The sequence below is a fragment of the Arachis ipaensis genome, chromosome B8 (genome assembly GCF_059453495.1).
Source record: "Arachis ipaensis isolate K30076 ecotype BB chromosome B8, ASM5945349v1, whole genome shotgun sequence".
Classification (NCBI taxonomy): Eukaryota; Viridiplantae; Streptophyta; class Magnoliopsida; order Fabales; family Fabaceae; genus Arachis; species Arachis ipaensis.
The window spans coordinates 37,796,655-37,815,998 of NC_142443.1; the positions used below are offsets into that span (position 1 = coordinate 37,796,655).

At 32.1% G+C, this 19,344-nt stretch overlaps 1 protein-coding gene across 1 annotated transcript; it reads left to right on the plus strand.

Annotated features, from left to right (window-relative positions):
* The first annotated feature begins 3,925 nt into the window (after positions 1 to 3,925).
* LOC107613913 (protein trichome birefringence-like 41) lies at positions 3,926 to 9,377 on the plus strand. The gene is made up of 5 exons (XM_016316107.3): positions 3,926 to 4,656; positions 6,761 to 6,932; positions 8,110 to 8,285; positions 8,382 to 8,540; positions 8,891 to 9,377. The coding sequence occupies exons 1-5, from the start codon at positions 4,328 to 4,330 to the stop codon at positions 9,183 to 9,185; spliced, it is 1,131 nt and encodes a 376-aa protein (XP_016171593.1). The 5' UTR covers positions 3,926 to 4,327; the 3' UTR covers positions 9,186 to 9,377.
* Positions 9,378 to 19,344: the final 9,967 nt, after the last annotated feature.

Genomic DNA, 19,344 nt, shown 5'->3' on the forward strand with positions numbered 1-19,344 from the left:
ACGATAGGGATGCTAGCCGAAGCCCCCCACACACTCACTCGTCAAAACGCGTCATGCTATGGAGAGGTATCCACACCCTTATAAGGCATGCTTCGTTCCCCTCCCCAACCGATGTGGGACCTTACAATCACAAACTCGAGGCGGGGAAGGCAGGCCGTGCGCGGCCGGCGCCCTGTCTCAAACAAGAACAAAACCCCGGCGCGGAAAGATGGTATCAGAGCCAGAACCAGGATCGATGTGCCAGCGAGGGCGCTGGGCTCCCTTAGGGGGTGGATTGTAAGGTCCCACATCGGTTGGGGAAGGGAACGAAGCATGCCTTATAAGGGTGTGGATACCTCTCCATAGCATGACGCGTTTTGACGAGTGAGTGTGGAGGGCTTCGGCTATCATCCCTATCGTCAAAGGAAAAACCGTGAGGCCTTGTGTGCCAAAACGGACAACTTCATGCTAGCGGGTGGTCTGGGCTGTTACATAGAGAAACGAGAAGTTAAGTGAAGCTCAATTAATTCACAAATGAACCGAAATTATTTCAGATTTGAACAAGCAATCAAATAGACTCAATCATCAACAAAAACACATCAAATGTATACAACTGACAAAATATCAGAGCTATAACTAACTTAACAAGCACACATGAACAAGTTCAGCAAATTCAAGTGAAACAAAACCAAATAAACCTCAAATAAACTTAGAAATGAAGCGAAATTATCAATACTTATCACATCCTTAAGTGAACCTCAATTAATTCAGAAATAAACCAAAATTATTTCAAATTTGAACAAGTAGTCAAAAAGACTCAATCAATAAAAACAGAATATATATTTACAATAACAAAATAATCATTTCTGAATCTTACTCGTCTTCGGATTCAGTTTCGTTTTCCGAATCCGTCTGAACAATCTTCCTTTTTTTGCTTTATTTTTTCACCATTCTTTGTGGTTATTTTCTTTTCTTTGGCAGTGTTTTCTCCATTTCTTCTTCTTATCTGCAACACATACAAAAAATTTTGTTAAAATAACAATACAAAACTTTAAATAAATAGATAGTTTTTGATAAGTGATGGTGAGAAGTATACTTAGATTCAGAAAAAATTTCTTCTTCTGAAGATGAATGCAAGATGATAAGGTTTTTTTCTTTCTTCTTCTTTCCTTCTTTTTCCCCTTCTTTTCTTTTATCTCCCCCCCCCTTCAATTCTGCTTTGTTCACAATTTTCTAAAACAGAAACTTATTTGGTTAGTACAATAATTTAGAAGCATCTAAACCAAAATTTCCAGGGAAATGATTCTTTTATTTACCATTTCATTATTTGTTTCAAAGAAAATCTGGTCGACCAGTCTCCTCCATGTCCAGTATGCCACCCATGGTGGCCCGGGAGCGTCATCTGCTTCTGAATGAGGAAAATTCGTTTCATGAAAATATATTAACATTAACACAAAGACGCAGCCATCAACGAAAAGCTTGTGTCCTGCTCTCTAGGCTTTGATTCCCTTGATCAGGAAGCTCAGCACATGAGACGCCCAATTCCATTGTCGGACTGTCTCCACATGAAGGGCAGACAGCTTATGGACCAGGGAGACTGTGCTTACTGTTGTCGACAACAAGAAGAATTTCTAGATGAAGATGATGAAAGTCGTCTTGAATTTCAGCAAGTTTTCCTCCCCTTCAACACTCATATCAATCACAGATTTTGTCAAAGACGCCAAAGTAGCACCTTTGAAGCTGCCAACAATCTCCTTCTGTTGCTCATTCAGTTTGCTGTACGCAACTTTTTCAGGAAAATGATCCCTTACAATAATTTAATATAAACAAATCAATTCAAATTTGAACAAGCAGTCAGAAAGGTTCAAACATCAACAAGAACACATGAAATTCATTTTCTGTATTCAATGAACCTCAAATAAACAAGGAATGAACTAAAATTACTTAAAGAATAAAAATACAAATATAAAAGATGGAAAGTATAATACCATCTGAATTTAGGCCCAGTGCATCTCCTATCTTGGCAGGGGTTATGTAGACTTTGCCATAGTGAGTGCCCAAGAATCCATGATAGAGATCAAAGGAAAGAATCAATTCCTTCAAGAGCTTGTGCGAGACATTCAATTCTGAGATATGTCTCAGCGCACCGAATTTAATTTCTTTAATGATAGCTTTCTTTTGTTCACTCAATCCAGCGAACACCCTAGCTATCGATCTTGTTGAGCATCTCAAATCGTGAGTTTTCTGCAAGGATTTGAAAGATTGTGGTATGATATATTTATAATACAAAAATACACATGATTTAAGGTGTATATACTTACATTCTAATGCGGCTTCTCTTTTTTTGAGATGGTCATATTTTTTATTTTTGTTGTAGGGAATAAAAAATTTGGTCAATACTTAACAAGTGAATCTCACTCAATTCACAAATGAATCGAATTTGGTTCAGATTTGAACAAAAACTAACTAAACAACCTCACATGAACAAGTTCAACAATTCAAGTGAAAACCAAACCAAATGAACGTAAATTAACTAAGAAATGAACCTAAATTTTTTAAGGAATAACAATACTTAACAGTAGCATCAAGTGAATCTCACTCAATTCACAAATGAACCAAATTTGGTTCAAAGTTGAACAAAAACCAACTAAACAACCTCATATGCACAAGTTCAGCAAATTCAAGTGAAACCAAACCAAATGAACGTAAATTAAACTAAGAAATGAACCTAAATTTCTTAAGAAATAACAAATTGTGTCAATACTTAGTATTAGCATCAAGTGAACCTCGCTCAATTCATAAATGAACCGAATTCGGTTTAGATTTGAACAAAAACTAACTAAACAACCCTACATGAATAAGTTCAGCAAATTCAAGCAAAACCAACCCAAATAAACGTAAATTAAACTAAGAAATGAACCTAAATTTCTTAAGGAATAACAAATTTGGTCAATACTTAACAGTAGCATCAAGTGAACCTCATTCAATTCACAAATGAACCGAAATTGCTTCAGATTTAAACAAAAAGTCATAAACATTCAATCAATAAGAAAAACACATTCAATTAATTTATGCATGCATACAAATAAACTCAATTAAAGTAAGAGATGAACCGAATTATTTATCAGAACCAATAAACTAACAACACAGTTTCATTCGATGCCCTAATTACGAAGAAAAACAACAAAAAATAGAATCAGAGAAACTCGATCTACTAAATGAACGAACTCGATCCGCTAAAGCTTAAATCGAATTAATAGAAATGCGAGATTTGCAAGAAATTAACTGAACATAATAACAATAGTTTTCTTAGTACCTTGTTGAATCTTTATTCTTGTTTTTGTATATTTTTTGTTGATGAATTCAAATGTACCACCAGATTTTGTAGTAGTTTCCGTAGAGAATTTGAAAGATTTTTTAGAGATTTTGAGAGAGATTTAAAATTTTTTTGTTGCAGTTTTGAGTTTGAGCAACGAATTGTTTCTCATATTAGAGCGCGAATTGAATTGGTAACGCTTGGGTTTTTCGGCGTGTAACTATTCTCTTTAATGAGAGTGAATTTTTTGGTGTTGAATCTGTTTGGTTAAACTTAAATGCAAAAAGGCTTAAATGTGTAACTCAATTGTATAAATAAATAATATGGAAATTACTGATTGGATGTAAATTTTTTTACTCCTAAGAAATCTCCAAATCAAATTTTACCTTGTTTTACAAATTTATTTGTTTTTTTTAATTATAAATTGAAAAAGTCTAGGGCCAGTAATTTTTGTATTTTGCGGCTAGCACTTAACCATAAAAAAAAGTGAGTGATCTCTTACTATTTGATGTAATCTCACACCATTAAAAATACTATTAATGGCCAATTAATAGTTATAAATACAAAAATTACTGCCCCTAACACTCCTCTTATAAATTTATTGTAAGCTCTTCAAAATCTTTTATTATTATTATCATTTGAGAAAAGGCCCCCTGTTTTCTTTTAATGTTATTCCTTCTCTCTTCAATTCATTCCCCCGTCTTTCACACCATAAATGACGAAGACAATAAAAAGACCGAGTCACGAAAGCCCAGTTTTACCATCCCTTCTATTTCTATCCCCATTCCCCAAACACTTGCTTCCCACAACCTTCAACAATTCCTTCCTTACGCCAAAAATGAAACTAATTAAACTGAAAACATAAAAAGCGAAAGAAATCTCAAATAGTTAATTTAATATATCTTTTCCAAGAATGTCCCTTCATACATAAAACACATGCAACCGCACTCTCCTATAAATGCCCATAACCTCAGCAACCAAAATGTCACAAAAGAAGAAACTCTTTCTCTTCCCTTTTTCTAAGAGAGAAACATGGGTGACTGCCCACAACAATGTTGTCACCGTTTTATATTCTCCCAGTACATCTCCTTCTTCTTTTTTTTCTTTCTCGTGCTCTTTCCGTCCACGCAAGTAAACGGAAAAAACACGAGTTTGAAACATTGGTCGGGTTCGAGTCATGCTTCGAGTACAGGAGCGTGTGATTTGTTCACGGGTACATGGGTGCTGGACCCGTCGTACCCACTGTACAAAAATGCCACGTGTCCGTTCATCCAGAAGGAGTTTAGCTGTGAGAGGAATGGGCGGCCTGATCGAATTTACACACACTATAGGTGGCAGCCACTTGCCTGCAACTTACAAAGGTAAATACCATCCTCTACTTTCCACTTTCCCATTCTTCTATTATTATATCCTTCACAAACAAATATTGTTATCAATTATAATCACAGAGTCTCACACGCACGCAGTTTTTTTTCTATAAAGTTAATAGTAAAAAATAATACGTAATTTATTATGTTTAATTAAATTATTATTTAATAATTTTTAAATATTAATTTTATATAAAAATAACTGTACGTAAAATTTTTATTTTATAAAAAACGAAGATTGTAATTAAGTTTTTGAAATGAATGCATTTATGACAATTATATTTGGAGTGGAAAAAGTTTCAGTTAAATACGGAGGAAATGAGTTCTTTCCTTTTTTATAAAAAAAGATTATATAGTAAGCATTTATGGGGGACTATCAATTATATTTAAAATATTATTGAATGCTTATATATATCTTGTATCAGTTATATCAGTAATAATCACTAATTGCCAATGAGTTTCTGGCTAGCTAGAATATAAATTTCATTCAAATCAAAATACTTTTTCTTAATATATTATGACAATTACTAAATAAACTCATGGAATATTTAGTAACTCCAGTCGTTATATTAGTTTATATATAATTCTAAATATGTTACCATTTAACTGTTACTACTTAATTCGAAGCGTATAAATATACACAAAGCAGAGCATGTTCGGTAATGATCCCCACCATACCAGCCTGTAAAAAGCAAAAACAAAAAACTGATGGAGGGAAAATTTTACAAAAGGGTTCTTTTAGCGGCGAATTTAAAGGTTGCATTCCAAGAGCATGTCTAGAATTGAATTTTATTTTAAAAAAAAAAAATAAAAAGTATTTTTAGGTAAAAAGGGAAAATAGATGTAATCAAAACTAATCTTTTTAATTCCGAAATATAAAGTAATATTTTAAAATTATAATAATTTTATTTATTTGACTTTGAATATTAATTAATAAAAACTATTTCATTCATATATATATATTTATGTAATTATTTAAAATAAATTATTCAGATATTTTAAATATAATAAATCATTTTAAACTTACCTTTTAATTGAAATATTCAAACATAAATTAATTATCACGTAATGAATCAGTTTTAAAAACGTATTAAAATAAATTTATTTTTTTAACATTTCCAATCATACTCAATTACTCAGTGTTTCGGTTGGTTTGGCCATTCTGGCGTATCTTCACGTGCAGCTTGTAAAAGCACTTTCTGGTGTTGCAGTTTTAAAAATAGGTGCTTTGTTAACATGTCACTGACAAAACAAACACCCCCAGCCTACACTAGATTAGATTTAGAATAACAAGATTCTCATATTTTAATCTTAAATTTCTTAACTAGTTTCTTTTGTCGTATATTTTTTATTGATATAAAATATAAAAAAGTAATTATTTTCATGTATTTATTAACAAAAATGCTGTATATAATTATATATAATAAACAAACAACTTTTAAGTACACAATTTTTAAAATTCACAAATGTAAGGTTTTGACAATATTTATTCAAAATTTCATTAAATAATATGTCCTTTTTTTTGTACTATTATAGTATTATTATCTTCTTAAACTACTGGATGGCTGCGAACATTCTCTATTTTCCGCTCTTCAGAAAATATTACTGCGCTGCACTTAATGGTAGAGTTGGCTGTCGGACGAAATTCTATTTTATTTCTGTGATATTTTCTTTACTCTTACCAATCCCCATATTTTCATGTTATTGCAATTAACCCTCTTTCAATTTGAATTTTGGTCCTGCACCTTTTTCATTCTTATTCGATAAATTAGTTTTTTTTTAATATTTATTAAATTAGTCTGTGATATTTTCAAATGTTAAAAAAATTAATAAAATAAAAGGATAAATAAGACAAATTAATCTCTTAATTATAGGTTTTTTTAGAAAATTATTAAAGATTTTTTTTTTTTACATTTTTAAATATTACAAACTACATTAATTTTTTAAATTTTTTATTAAGAACAAATTTATCCAATCACTAGTTTTTTTTTTTAAGAGCAGAATATATATACCCTTTAATTCAAACATACAAACTATAACTAATTTAAAATGATATTAAATTATTGTTTCATTATTTTATTTGATTTTATTTTGTTAGATTTAATGGGCAAGATTTTCTGGAGAGGATGAAGGGGAAGAGCATCATGTTCGTGGGTGACTCACTGAGCTTAAATCAATGGCAGTCTTTGACTTGCTTGCTTCATGCAGCAGTGCCTAATTCCAATTACACTATAACCCGAGTTGGATATGTTTCTATATTTACATACACGGTATGTATGAGAAGAAATTAAATTCAATTTGATTATTAAATTAAATTCAATTTGATTATTTCCTCTAATAACTTTGATTATATATTCTGAAAAGAATTTCAGGTATTTTAAAAATATTAGTGTTCTAAAAAGTTTAACTATTAATGTCAACTATAAAAAATATATATAATATATATTAATTAAATCAATAATTAAAATTATTGAAATATTAATATTTAAAAATATTTAAAAATTTTCCAGGCCAATACTATATGATCTATTCTTATAATTAGTTTGTTAGCTTATCCTTTATGAAAAAAATATTTAATAATATAAACAATTTATTTCGAGAATCGTGATCATCATTATTATTATCTGACTTGAGCATTGAAGTTAAAGAAAAAAGAAAGAATCTCTTAATTCTGGAAAAAGATGTGGGTGTAAGAGATTGTTTTATAGTAGCACCATAAGGGTATGCACAATATGTAGGGTAAGCAACAATGGTTAATTCAAAAGTGGTCCCTTTTGCTTGTCCATATTCATAAGTCACTTGGTGCAAATGGCTACCTTCCAAAATGACTATTGTTTTCAGGAGGAGAAAAATGTTTTTACATATTTATCATATTTTTTACATTATTATCCAACTTTTTACTACTTTTACATGGATCTCATATTTTATTTAATAAAAATATTTAAATAGTACATAAAAATATTAATAATTACTATCAAAGGTTGATTTTTAAAATAAATCTTTAATTGGAAAAGCAATTAAAAATCTTAACGCATCTTAATTATTTTTCTAATTTTTAAATAAAAAATATTTTTTATGTTTTTAATATTTTCAAAAAACAACATATTTTAAATTTTATTCATTTAAATATTTAAAAAAATTAAGAAAATAAATTAAGATTCCTAATTAATTGTTGCTAAAATAAATTAATAGTTCTTTTTGCTTTTACTAGCAAAGACCCACCAACTTTTATTTACTCAATGATGTAGTGTTAGTGTACAAGCTTTAACAATCAAAAGGGAGTTTTAATCTTACAAGGATTGATAATGCTCTTTTTCCTCATCTTTATCAATCATACCAAAACTCCTTATTGGCTTGTTAATGTATGATTGTATATATTTCCTTTATTATATCCTCATTCATTTATATAATCTAATACCTTTCTTTTACAAAAATAATAATTTTCAGGAATATAATGTGAAATTGATGCTAGATAGGAGTGTGTATCTAGTTGATGTTGTAAAAGAAGATAGAGGGAGGGTGTTGAAGCTTGATTCCATAGAAGGAGGGAAGCTATGGAAAGGGATTGATATGCTTATCTTTAACACTTGGCATTGGTGGTACCGTAGAGGACCCACTCAACCGTAAGTTTCTTAATTCAAGTAATTAGTGGTTCATATAATTGCTAATAATTTTGTCATTATTAATTAATTAATTGAATTTGTTGTTTTGTTAATTAGATGGGATTATATTGAAGTAGGAGGTCAAGTGATGAAAGACATGGATCGGATGAAAGCATTTCAAAAAGCACTTGAAACATGGGCTGCATGGGTGGACACTAATGTAGACCCAACAAAAGTAAAGGTCTTCTTTCAAGGGATTTCTCCATCTCACTACAAGTAAGCACCTTCCTTTTTTCACATACATAATTTTTTAGTCCCATTATTTTTTAATTTTTATGTGCTCTTACTTTAATATTTAAATTCTCATTTCGCACTCTCACATTATATTACCTTTCAATTGCAGAAATTCTTCATGAACATAAGAGAATTAACCATCAAATAAAAAATAAAAGATATTCTATCAAGCTAGTTGACAAACAATTTGTTTCTTTTCATATTTAATTTACGTACTATTTATCTAATCCAATTTATTTTTTCAAAGAATGAAAAGAATAGAAATGATTGTAGTAGAAATTAAAAGTTGCTTAGCTTGTGCATGACTATGGTATTATTATTTGAAATTACAGTGGCACCCAATGGAATGAACCAACGGCAAATAGTTGTGTCCACGAGACGACTCCGGTGGCCGGATCAACATATCCAGGGGGAACACCAGAGGCCGTGGCGGTGTTGAAGGGTGTACTGGCCACAATGACAAAGCCAGTAACACTCCTCGACATCACCACCCTCTCACTTCTAAGAAAAGATGGACACCCTTCTTTATATGGACTTTATACACCAAATGGCATGGATTGTAGTCATTGGTGTCTAGCTGGTGTTCCAGATACTTGGAACGAAATTCTTTACAACCTTATGATTTGATAGAGTAAAGGAAAATAATTCATTGATTATTGGGAGGGAGGGGGGTGGTTTTGAGGTTTTTTCTTATAGAAATTTTTATATAGAAAATTGAGGGGGTGGTATAAACAAATAAGCATGCATTTATCAATGTAATAAACTGCCTTGGGCTTTAAACTGAATATTCATATTATTCGGAATACATAATACATTTTTTGCATATTTCTAGCTACTTTAGCCAGCTCCTTCAAATTAAATACACTTTCCATCTCTCCCCCTAACATTTTTGAAAAAAATAAAAAACAAAAAATAGACATGATGTAACTAAAGCTTGTTACTGAAATTCTCAATATTTTTAAATGGAAAATTACTTTGCATTTAAAAATTGACATAAGATCAATGATATTAGTGCAACTTTAAACAATGTTACATTATTTATCATTTCGACAAGTATTAATATTTTTAGATATTAATATAATTTATTAAATTAAAATAGTAAAATTATGTCTATATATAAATCACAATGCAAAATCACAATAAACACAAAAATAATATAGGATAAAAATACAATTTTAATCTTTAATAGTTGGATTAAATCCTAATTTTGACTCTAGTATTTGAAATATTCTATTTTTATCTTATACGTCTTATTTAATTTCATTTTATTTTAGTCCTCTAATCAAAATAAAAATTCTTTTTCTAAAAATACCATTTCCTCTTTATGATTTTCTTATAGGTAATAGCAAAAATTATAATTGTATTGATCATGATGGTGGTTAATATAATTTCTGTAAAAATGACAAAGGAATAAGAAAAATAAGAAAATAATAAGAGAAAAAATGATATTTAAAAAAAAAATTAATTTTGACCAGAAAATAAAAATAAAACAAAATAAAATATTTTCGGACAAAAATATGAGCTTTTTAAAGCTAAAGACAAAATTTTCTCTTAACCAAAATATTAAAAACTAAAATAATTTTCTATCTAATCATATATATATAAACAATAAACCGTTTTGAAACACAGTGTGCGAGAAAGCAATTTGCAAAAATAAATAAAAACTATAAACAAAATTGGCTAGGGATTATTATTACTTGGATTGCATTAGGAAAGACCATGAGCCTACAATAATTTTGATTTGACAAGAGGAACAATAAAAAAAGAGAGACAGTATATTTTTCCGTTAGACTCAAATTTTTTGGGAGCAATAAGTGTTCAGTTTTAGATTTTTTGAGCAGATAAATACTTTTGAAAAAATTTCAAATGTATTGAAAACACGAGTGTTCCAATTAATTAGAACACAAGTGTTTCTAATACATTTAAAACTCTTCCAATACTTTTTACTTTTTAGTGGCTGAAAGGGGGGCCTCTTGTCCAAGCGTTACGGGTCAATTTGGTCTCCAATTATAGCGAACTAAAATATAAGAACATACCTATGATGAGCAATGCCTTATAACGTAACCAATAAGTTCAATATTAGTAATAAATTAATAACTATTTTAAGTATTTGTATTATTATTTAGAAACACGATAAATGACATGGATTTATATATACTAGTTCACACTAAAAATTCCCAATACTGATATATCTCATTTGAATCATACCATATGACAAGTGTTAATCCATGGCTGTAACTTATTCCTACATGTTATGAATTAATAAGACAAGAAGACATTGGAGATTGGAGTCAATGATTAATCAAGGAAATAAAAATTAAAAATGAGAAAAATATTTAATTTATAGAAGATTCTTCAATTGTCAACATATACCGTGAGACTTGCAATGCAATGCAAGCACATTTGCATATGACATGTAACATGAACATACTCCAATGAAAGAAATTAAAACCCATTTTCACAAAACCAGCTTGGCTCCTTTTGTCGGTGAGGTTTCTCTCTCCAAATATATAACACTAATATATATATATATATATATATATCAATAGTGTAACCCACAAACATGCACAGATCAAATGTATGAAGCCAATAATTGATGCCAGGCACATCCCTGATCTACTTAAATCACTATATTAAACTAATTTCAAATATCTGTTTCAGATGGAATCAAAACAAGTGGAATAATGTCTCTTGTGATACTTCACACTTAACTTATTTATGTTGTTTAGAAATTAAAATTTTTTGTTCGAATATGAGGAGTACCAAGAGTTGTACACACTGTATATAATTCGAACTTTGTGTATCTATCACATGAAACTAACATAGGAAGATATATATAATGTGGTAATTAATAATATAATGTTAGGAATATAAAAAAATAATCAGTCCAAATAATTTAAAATTGTCTTATTTAATATTTATTTATTGTATGATATATTAAATTAAATGTTTAATTACTCTATTGGTCCCTATAATTTTGTAAAATTTTTAATTAAGTTCCTATATTTTTTTTCTTTTTAATTGAATTCTTGCACCAATTTGTTTTTTTAATTGGTTCCCTACACTTTTTTTTATTTGGATTTCTACACCAATTTTTTTTGTTTTAGTTGAGTCCCTATATAATTAAGCCAATTACTGCTAAGAGGGACCTAATTAAAAAAAGAGTAAAGTATCATTTTTGTTTCCAACGTTTGGGACAAATCCTATTTGTGTCCCTAATGTTTAAATCGTCCTATTTATATCCCTAACGTTTGTAAAAGTGATTCAATGTTATCCTGCCGTCAAGTACACATCATGAGTGCTTTAGTTTGAGTTTTAAAAATCTCTTCTTAAAGTTAGAATACAAATGTCTGGGATAAAATCAATGATCTACTTCGAAAAATAGCTCATCAAATGTTGAAACTAATTTCTACAACATTTACATAATTCATTTTTCTAGGGACATAATTGAATCTAAACACAAAGAGTGGGTATAATATTAAAATCGAACACATCCAAATGAGACCTAATTAAGAATGAACACATCCAAGTGAGAATAATTGAAAAATATAATCTGATTTATTAGTATAATTGATAGTAGGATAACATTGAATCACTTTTACAAACGTTAGGGATATAAATAGGACGATTTAAACGTTAGGGACACAAATAGGACTCACCCCAAACGTTGGAGACAAAAACGATACTTTACTCTTAAAAAAAATTGGTATAGAGACCTAATTAAAAAGAAAAAAAATATAAGGACCTAATTGAAAATTTCGTAAAACTATAAAAACCAACAGAATAATTAAACCCAAATTAAACTAAAAATAATAAATTTTCACAGTTTTTAGTTAATATTTTTTTTCGTTATCAAATATTTTGTATATAATTCAAAATTAGCAATTATGCGCTTAACAATAATAATATAATATTTAAAAGACAATAAAAAAATCAAGTCAAATAGTTAAAAATATTTTATTTAATATTTATTAATTATTATTAAAATAATAATATAATTTTAAATATAATAAATATATAATTACGAATATTACGTATATAAAATTATAAATATTATACTATTATTTTGTATAATATAATTTTAAATATTATTTTTCTAGTATTACCGATTTAATAAATATTAGTGAGAACACATTATTAAATGGAGAATGAAAAAAAAACAAAGGGTCGTTTTTCAAGGATAATGCTTATCTAATTCTTGAAGCTTGAATTGATGGTGTTTAGGCTAAGATGATGCGATGGGCTCGAAGATGTTGTGACGTGTGTTATGTTATGGCACTTTAGAAGAGGATTTTTTATTTAAATAAATAAATAAAATAAATCTAATAATTATCAAAATAAATAATTTAAAAAATATTTATTAATTTAAATATCTGAGTCTTATTCCATTTACAGTATAAACGAGATAAGACACGTCAGATGCACTGTTGTTATCTCGTTTACATTATAAACGAGATAAGGCCGTATCGCGCCTATAAATATAACTCATTTACAGTATGTCTTCGGGTCCAAATTTGACTTAGTCAAGCTACTTCTCCCCTTTTTCAATCCTTTCCTACTATATTTGAGACTGATACGGTGATGGCACGCCAGGTGGGGAACGACAGAGACATCAACAGACTGAACAAGACGTCGCATTACACCGAGCGCGGGCGACTTCGAAGTTAGTTGCGTACTGTTTGGTTACTCTAAATATGTGGAAATTGTTAGGGTAGTCCCATAGTGACAAACATTGAATAAAATGCCTTAGGGATTGTTCTGTAGGATGAATTTAAAACTGTATTTGCTTGTGTAAGATTGTTATGACTTAATTAGGATTTGCTTACTTTGCTTGTGTAAGATTGTTATGACTTAATTAGGATTTGCTTACTGGCATATGAGTAGACTAGAAACATGGAAGTAGGTTCTTAAGTAGAAGTAGTTCTATGTTCTTAAGTTGACAACATAAATTTTTTATTATCTCTATGTAAGTAAAAATTTGTTTTGTATTTCACAGAAGCCTCGCCTTCTACTGCTCCGGCGAGTCAGCCATACCATTCTTCCATCGGACGCCATCGTCCCGTATCTAGCTGAGGCCGGATTCGGCGACTCGGTACCCCTCAAGGACTTGGGACTTCCCTTTTGACAATTGCCACAGCACGGTGTGGCTTCACCTACGGGACCGACTCCTCCACCTCCTCCCCCTCCTCCGGAGCACCGAGCGTGGCATTCATCCGGTTTTGGTGGACAGCAGTCTCGGCCAGCTTGGGATACATCACCACCAGGTTGGTATGAGGGAGGTCCATCCGGGACCCAGCAGGAAGAGGAGGTCCTCCTTGACGAGATCCTCATTGACGATGCCTTCCAGCTTCACACCTAGGGGTGGCAGTGGGGCGGGTAGGGGCGGGTTTTTGCGCTACCCGACCCCGCCCCGCCATCCTGTTATGCATATACTACCCGCCCCTATCACTACCCGCGGGTAGTAAATAACAGAACCCGAACCCACCCCTGCGGGTACCCGCCCCACCCCGATCCGCCCCTGTAAAAATTAAATATTTTAATTTTTACCTATTTTCATATATAAATTAAGACAAAAATTTAAAATTTATAGATAAATTAAAATACAAACATAAAATTCATACAATGTCATTAGCTAAAATAACTTGAAATTAAAAAAAAATATTGTTAGATCACTACAAATTTAACACCATAATAAAGAAATTACAATATTAGATATAAAATGATGTTCAACCCTTATTCTTGATCACTTTTAACATCTTCATTATCATTAAAAGTTTGCAAATCAAGATTTAAATCTGAAAATTAAAAGAGATAACAATTAACAAATTAATTGGTACTATGAAAAAATTAACATAAACGAAGATTAATCAATATATCACCTTTACTTCCCAAAGGTGTCCACAACCAACTTTGACCACACATCAAAGCTTCAATTATGTCTTGTTTGAGCTTTGCACGATGAGAAAAAAAATCAGAATAAACCAAATCAGAATGCACAATTAAAGTAGTCGAGCCAAATGTATGCATTCACTTTCTTTAAAATCCTATAATAGGTTGTAGAAAACTTATCAACATTACAAATTCTAAAATTTTAAGTTAGAGTATTTGCTCCTCTTGTAAATTAAAATTCGTTATTTTACTAGTTTGTTGGATATTATTTCCATGAGAAAAACAAAAGTACTTTTTCTAGAAATTTAAAAAGAAAAAAAAAAGCAAATTAGTGAAAAGGCAATCAAACCGATTTTAAGTGTACAATAATTAGAATTTTTAATTTACATACCGAAAACAAGAAAAACCTCAAAATCAAAATGCACAATTTTTCAAAACTAACCTAACAATTTTTCAACCTTAAAAAAAAAAGGAAAAAAAGAAAAACCTCAAATAAGAATGCACAATTACAAAAATCAGAATAAAATCAAAATTAAACATGCATAAAAATGATAATTCAAAGCATAAATGCACCAGAACACCATGAGCATATTTCCTTGATTAAAGAAGCCAAAATAACTTCAATTTTTTAAGCTTTATTCCAACTAAGTTAGAGAAGGTAATACACCAAACTTTGGAAACTGTTCACAGACACATTTCTCCAAAGTAATTGAGCTAAGATTATTGAATGAAGGATCTGAAATCCATCTTAGGAATGTGGAGTTAAGGTATCCATAAATCTCCAAAAGTTGTAAATTGTGATGAGGCTGAAGGAACTCAATGACATCAAAGTTAACATCAACATCAAACTAAGTGCATATTTTGTTAACCAAAGAAACAGAACAGTATGTAGTTTGTGATTCTCTCCACAATTAGAACACCATGACAATTGTAAAATCAGAATAAAATCAAAATCCAGAATGCATAAGAATGATAAAGAAGCCAAAACAACTTCTACCTATAACCAATCAACAAAGAAGCCAAAACAACTTCAATTTTTCAAGCTTTTTTCCAAGTGCATATTTTGGTAACAAAGAAAACAGAACAGTTTGTGATTCAACCCAAACAAGCTGTTTCAATTACAAGTCTCATTCTCCTTTTAAGTTTTAATAAACAAACACACGGTTCTCATAGCGTAGAGTTCAATTGACATGCAATCAGAGTCAAAAATCAATCAGAACAAAAACAGAGCAACACTTAAGAGCATGAGCATTGAGCACAAAAAAATGACTTCTGAACAAAACAAACTCAGAGTAGCCATTAAAAATTCAAAAACGAAGAACAAAACATGATTTCTGAACATTGAGGAATGAGGAGTGACCACTGACCAGTGAGCAGTGAGCATTGAGGATTGTTAATATGATTTCTGAACAAAAAATAAAAAAATGAAGAACTACAGCAGTGCGCAGATCTAAAGCTAATCATTCAGTATTTGAATATGATTTCTGAAAAAAATAAAAAAAACGAAGAAGCTTCGACGAGCACGACGGACAAGAAGCCATTATCTTCGAGGGATGAGCACGACGGACGACGGCGACGAGCACGACGAGAGACGGCGGGCAAAGCGCGACTGAGCAGCGAGAAGAACGAACGAGGAACATGGGAACGAGGAGAGGGGCTGGAGCACGACGAACAGACGAAGCTTTTGGGCGCGACGGACGGCGGCGGCGGTGGAGGAGGCTAGGGTTTTTTTGGGGGAAACAGGAAGAGCTCTGTTCTTTTTGAGGGTGAAGACGTGAAGTGAAGAGAAACTGAGAGTGATGAGAGGACTCACTATGGTCTTGGAGAAGAGCTGAGGAACAGAGGAAGTGAGAACTGAGAAAAAGGTTGCTAACCCTAATTGAGTGAGTGACGGTGAGAACTGAGGTTTCTCCAAACTAACCCTAATTGCTAAAAAGTTATATATATATATATACTCCGGGGCGGGTTTAGCCTGAACCCTACCCCGCCCCGCCCCGCTCATCAACCCGCCACGATTCAGACCCGTCCCGCTCTGGGTCGGGTTCAAACCCGCCCCGACCAGGTAGGGGCGGGGCGGGTACCCGCAGGTACGGGAACTGCTGCCATCCCTATTCACACTGTCCTGCCCGTCACGATGGATCGGTTAGCCGAGTCATTCTGCATAGGCAGGGAAGTTGGCATCAGGGATTCGCAGCACCCATCAGCTCCCACCCACACCTCCTCCTGGATTTCCCAGATTTCACCGGCTTCTGGCTCGTCATACGGGACAGGTCGTCGACCAGGTAGCCAGCACACGACACCCCCTCCCACGATTATGGAATGTACCTGACTCAGTCCCAACCTTAGGTGACCCACCGGCAGCTCCTCATTCCCAGACTCAGCTTCAGTTACATCAGTATGCCACAGCTCCACCGTCCGGACCCCTCCAGCCGTATCGTGCTCAGATTCACCAGGATCCGACTGCCTAGGCGTAGATCCTCGATCATATCGACTTCAGTGCCAAGCTCAGCCTCCGCCATGTGGCACCGGGCACATGTACCACTACCAGGATCCCCACCAGAGATGATGACTATAGTTTTGTATGTACTTTAGTTGCATTAAGTTTATGTATGTACTTTAGTTGGATTAAACTTAAGTATGTACTTTTGGATTTTAGTTGGATTGTACTTTAGTTGGACTGTAGTTGTGTATATTGTTATTTATGATGGTGTTCTTCTTATGAGTATTTCTGTATATCTTACTACCGTAGTTAAGAAAAATTCACTGAATCATAAAATATTTCATTCGAGGTTAAAATATTACACATCCAAAGTTACTAGAACATAAAATATCACACTACAAAAAAAAGAACAACACAAGCCAACTACAGTAAACATAGAAGCCTAGTACGACCTAGACATCTCCCGTGGGCTGATTAGGACATCCCCTTCTTGAATGACCGACTTGCCTACACAGGCCACACCGCTTCTCATGTTGCTCGGTCTCGTCCATGTTATTCCAGAATCTGGTGGACACGGGCCTTCCAGTCGCCTTTCGACGCATGACTGGGTTAGGACGCAGCCTCGTCACATGCCACTCCGCCCACATCGACTCGTCTAAGATAGGGGAAAACTCCATCTCGTACACCTTGAACACAGCTTCCTGTTTGTACATATGATGCACATACGGGGCCCACTCAATGCTAGCTGCGGCGCACCCGGCAAGTGCCTGACGGTACGAATAGTGGAGAGATTGGAATAGGACACAATCACATGTACCTTCCAATAGCCGAACACAGAAGGAACCTCCCCCCTTCCTCGAACGGCTCTAACTCCTCCACAACAAACACAGAGACCCGCCTATCACAATGAATGACACGCATCTTCGGTATCCCTTCTTTGTTCTTCTCAATGTCGGCCAAGAGTCTCTGTGAGAATCGGCATCCAGCCGCCAGCTGTGACTGCGCCTCTCTGCCCTTACTATGTATGGACTATTACTGGCCATTACTGCTTTGTATTTGTGAGAAATATAAGACACAAAAAGAATAGGAAAAATTTGTGAAGAATACCAAGAGTTATACATCCTTTTATAGCTGCTGAGATTGTCTTCTATATATCTCGTTTACAGTGTAAACGAGATATATGTCTATCTTATTTACAATATAAACGATATAAGTTTATCTCTCGTTTACAATGTAAACAAGATATGACTAAAGAATGCAAAACAATAAATATTTTTAAAGTTATTTATTTCGATAATTATTACTTTTATTTTATTTATTTAAATAAAAAAATCCTAGATTTGACTCATAGCCAATCCATATATAACTATAACTACTATTTGATTGGTATGAACAGATTCGTCACATTGGGATAATCATTGAGAGTCCATATAATTTGGTTGTCTATTTTACATTGTCCAACCTCAAGCAAGTGATTAATGTTGCATGTGTATGCAAATATCTAAAAGTGAATAATAATGTAAAATAAAGTTTTAAAGTGAGATAATATTTAATTAAGTTTGAAGTAAAGGCTATATCTGTTTTAAAATTTAGGAATAGTAATGTGAATGTTAACATAAAATAATATAATAATTTAAATATTAATTAAAAAAAACATTTTTTTTCTAAGATATAGTTTTATTTGCTGTCTTAGATTTTGTTTGGTTAGTGTATCTAAATATATAAATATTTTATATATTTGTATTTATATATTTAAGTTTGACAAAATAGATGAATAAAACACATAAAATTTTAAAAAGTTTATATATTACCTCTTGTTGAGTTTAGAAAATAATTTATTTTTAATTTAATGACAAATATTTAGTTGGGTTTAAAATTTCAAAATGTATTTAATGTATATATTAGTAGTGCAGGTCAAAAAGCAGCCTAATAAAGCCACGTACAATGCAGATCAGTTTCTTATATTGGACCACAAGCATTGCAATCAAAACACTCAAGGGATTTAGAGTGCATTTGGGTATGGCATATTGGCATATCATTTAGAAGAGAGCTTTGCTCCGCATTGGTACAAAAACAAAAGTATCAGACCTACTGATGCGTCCGCATCTTTGATTTTTTCTTCTTTTATTTCAATCAATTTATTGAGAATTCTTGTCAAATAAACAATGAGTTTTTAGGTTAAAAAATATTGTTTTGATTAGTTGAATTCATTGATTACATAAAACTTTGAAAGAAAAATAGCAAAAAATCGAGAAGAAATGGACCGCTTTTTGGGAAGCTGAAGGATGGAAAAAGGGAGCCTTGCCACGACGCGCGCATTTCAATTAGGGAGCGGTTTTCGAACAAATCCATTCGAGAATCGAAGCACTGCAGTATCTTCTCGATCTCATCCTCGATCTTGATTTCGATCCTCAATCAATATCTCAATCCTCGGTCTCCATCTCCTCGAACTCGATT

Coding starts and splice junctions, on each gene's coding strand:
- LOC107613913 (XM_016316107.3), top strand. CDS start 4,328: ATGGGTGACTGCCCACAACAATGTTGTCACCGTTTTATATTCTCCCAG. Junction 6,933..8,109: donor TTTCTATATTTACATACACG/GTATGTATGAGA, acceptor AATAATTTTCAG/GAATATAATGTGAAATTGAT. Junction 8,286..8,381: donor CGTAGAGGACCCACTCAACC/GTAAGTTTCTTA, acceptor TTTGTTAATTAG/ATGGGATTATATTGAAGTAG.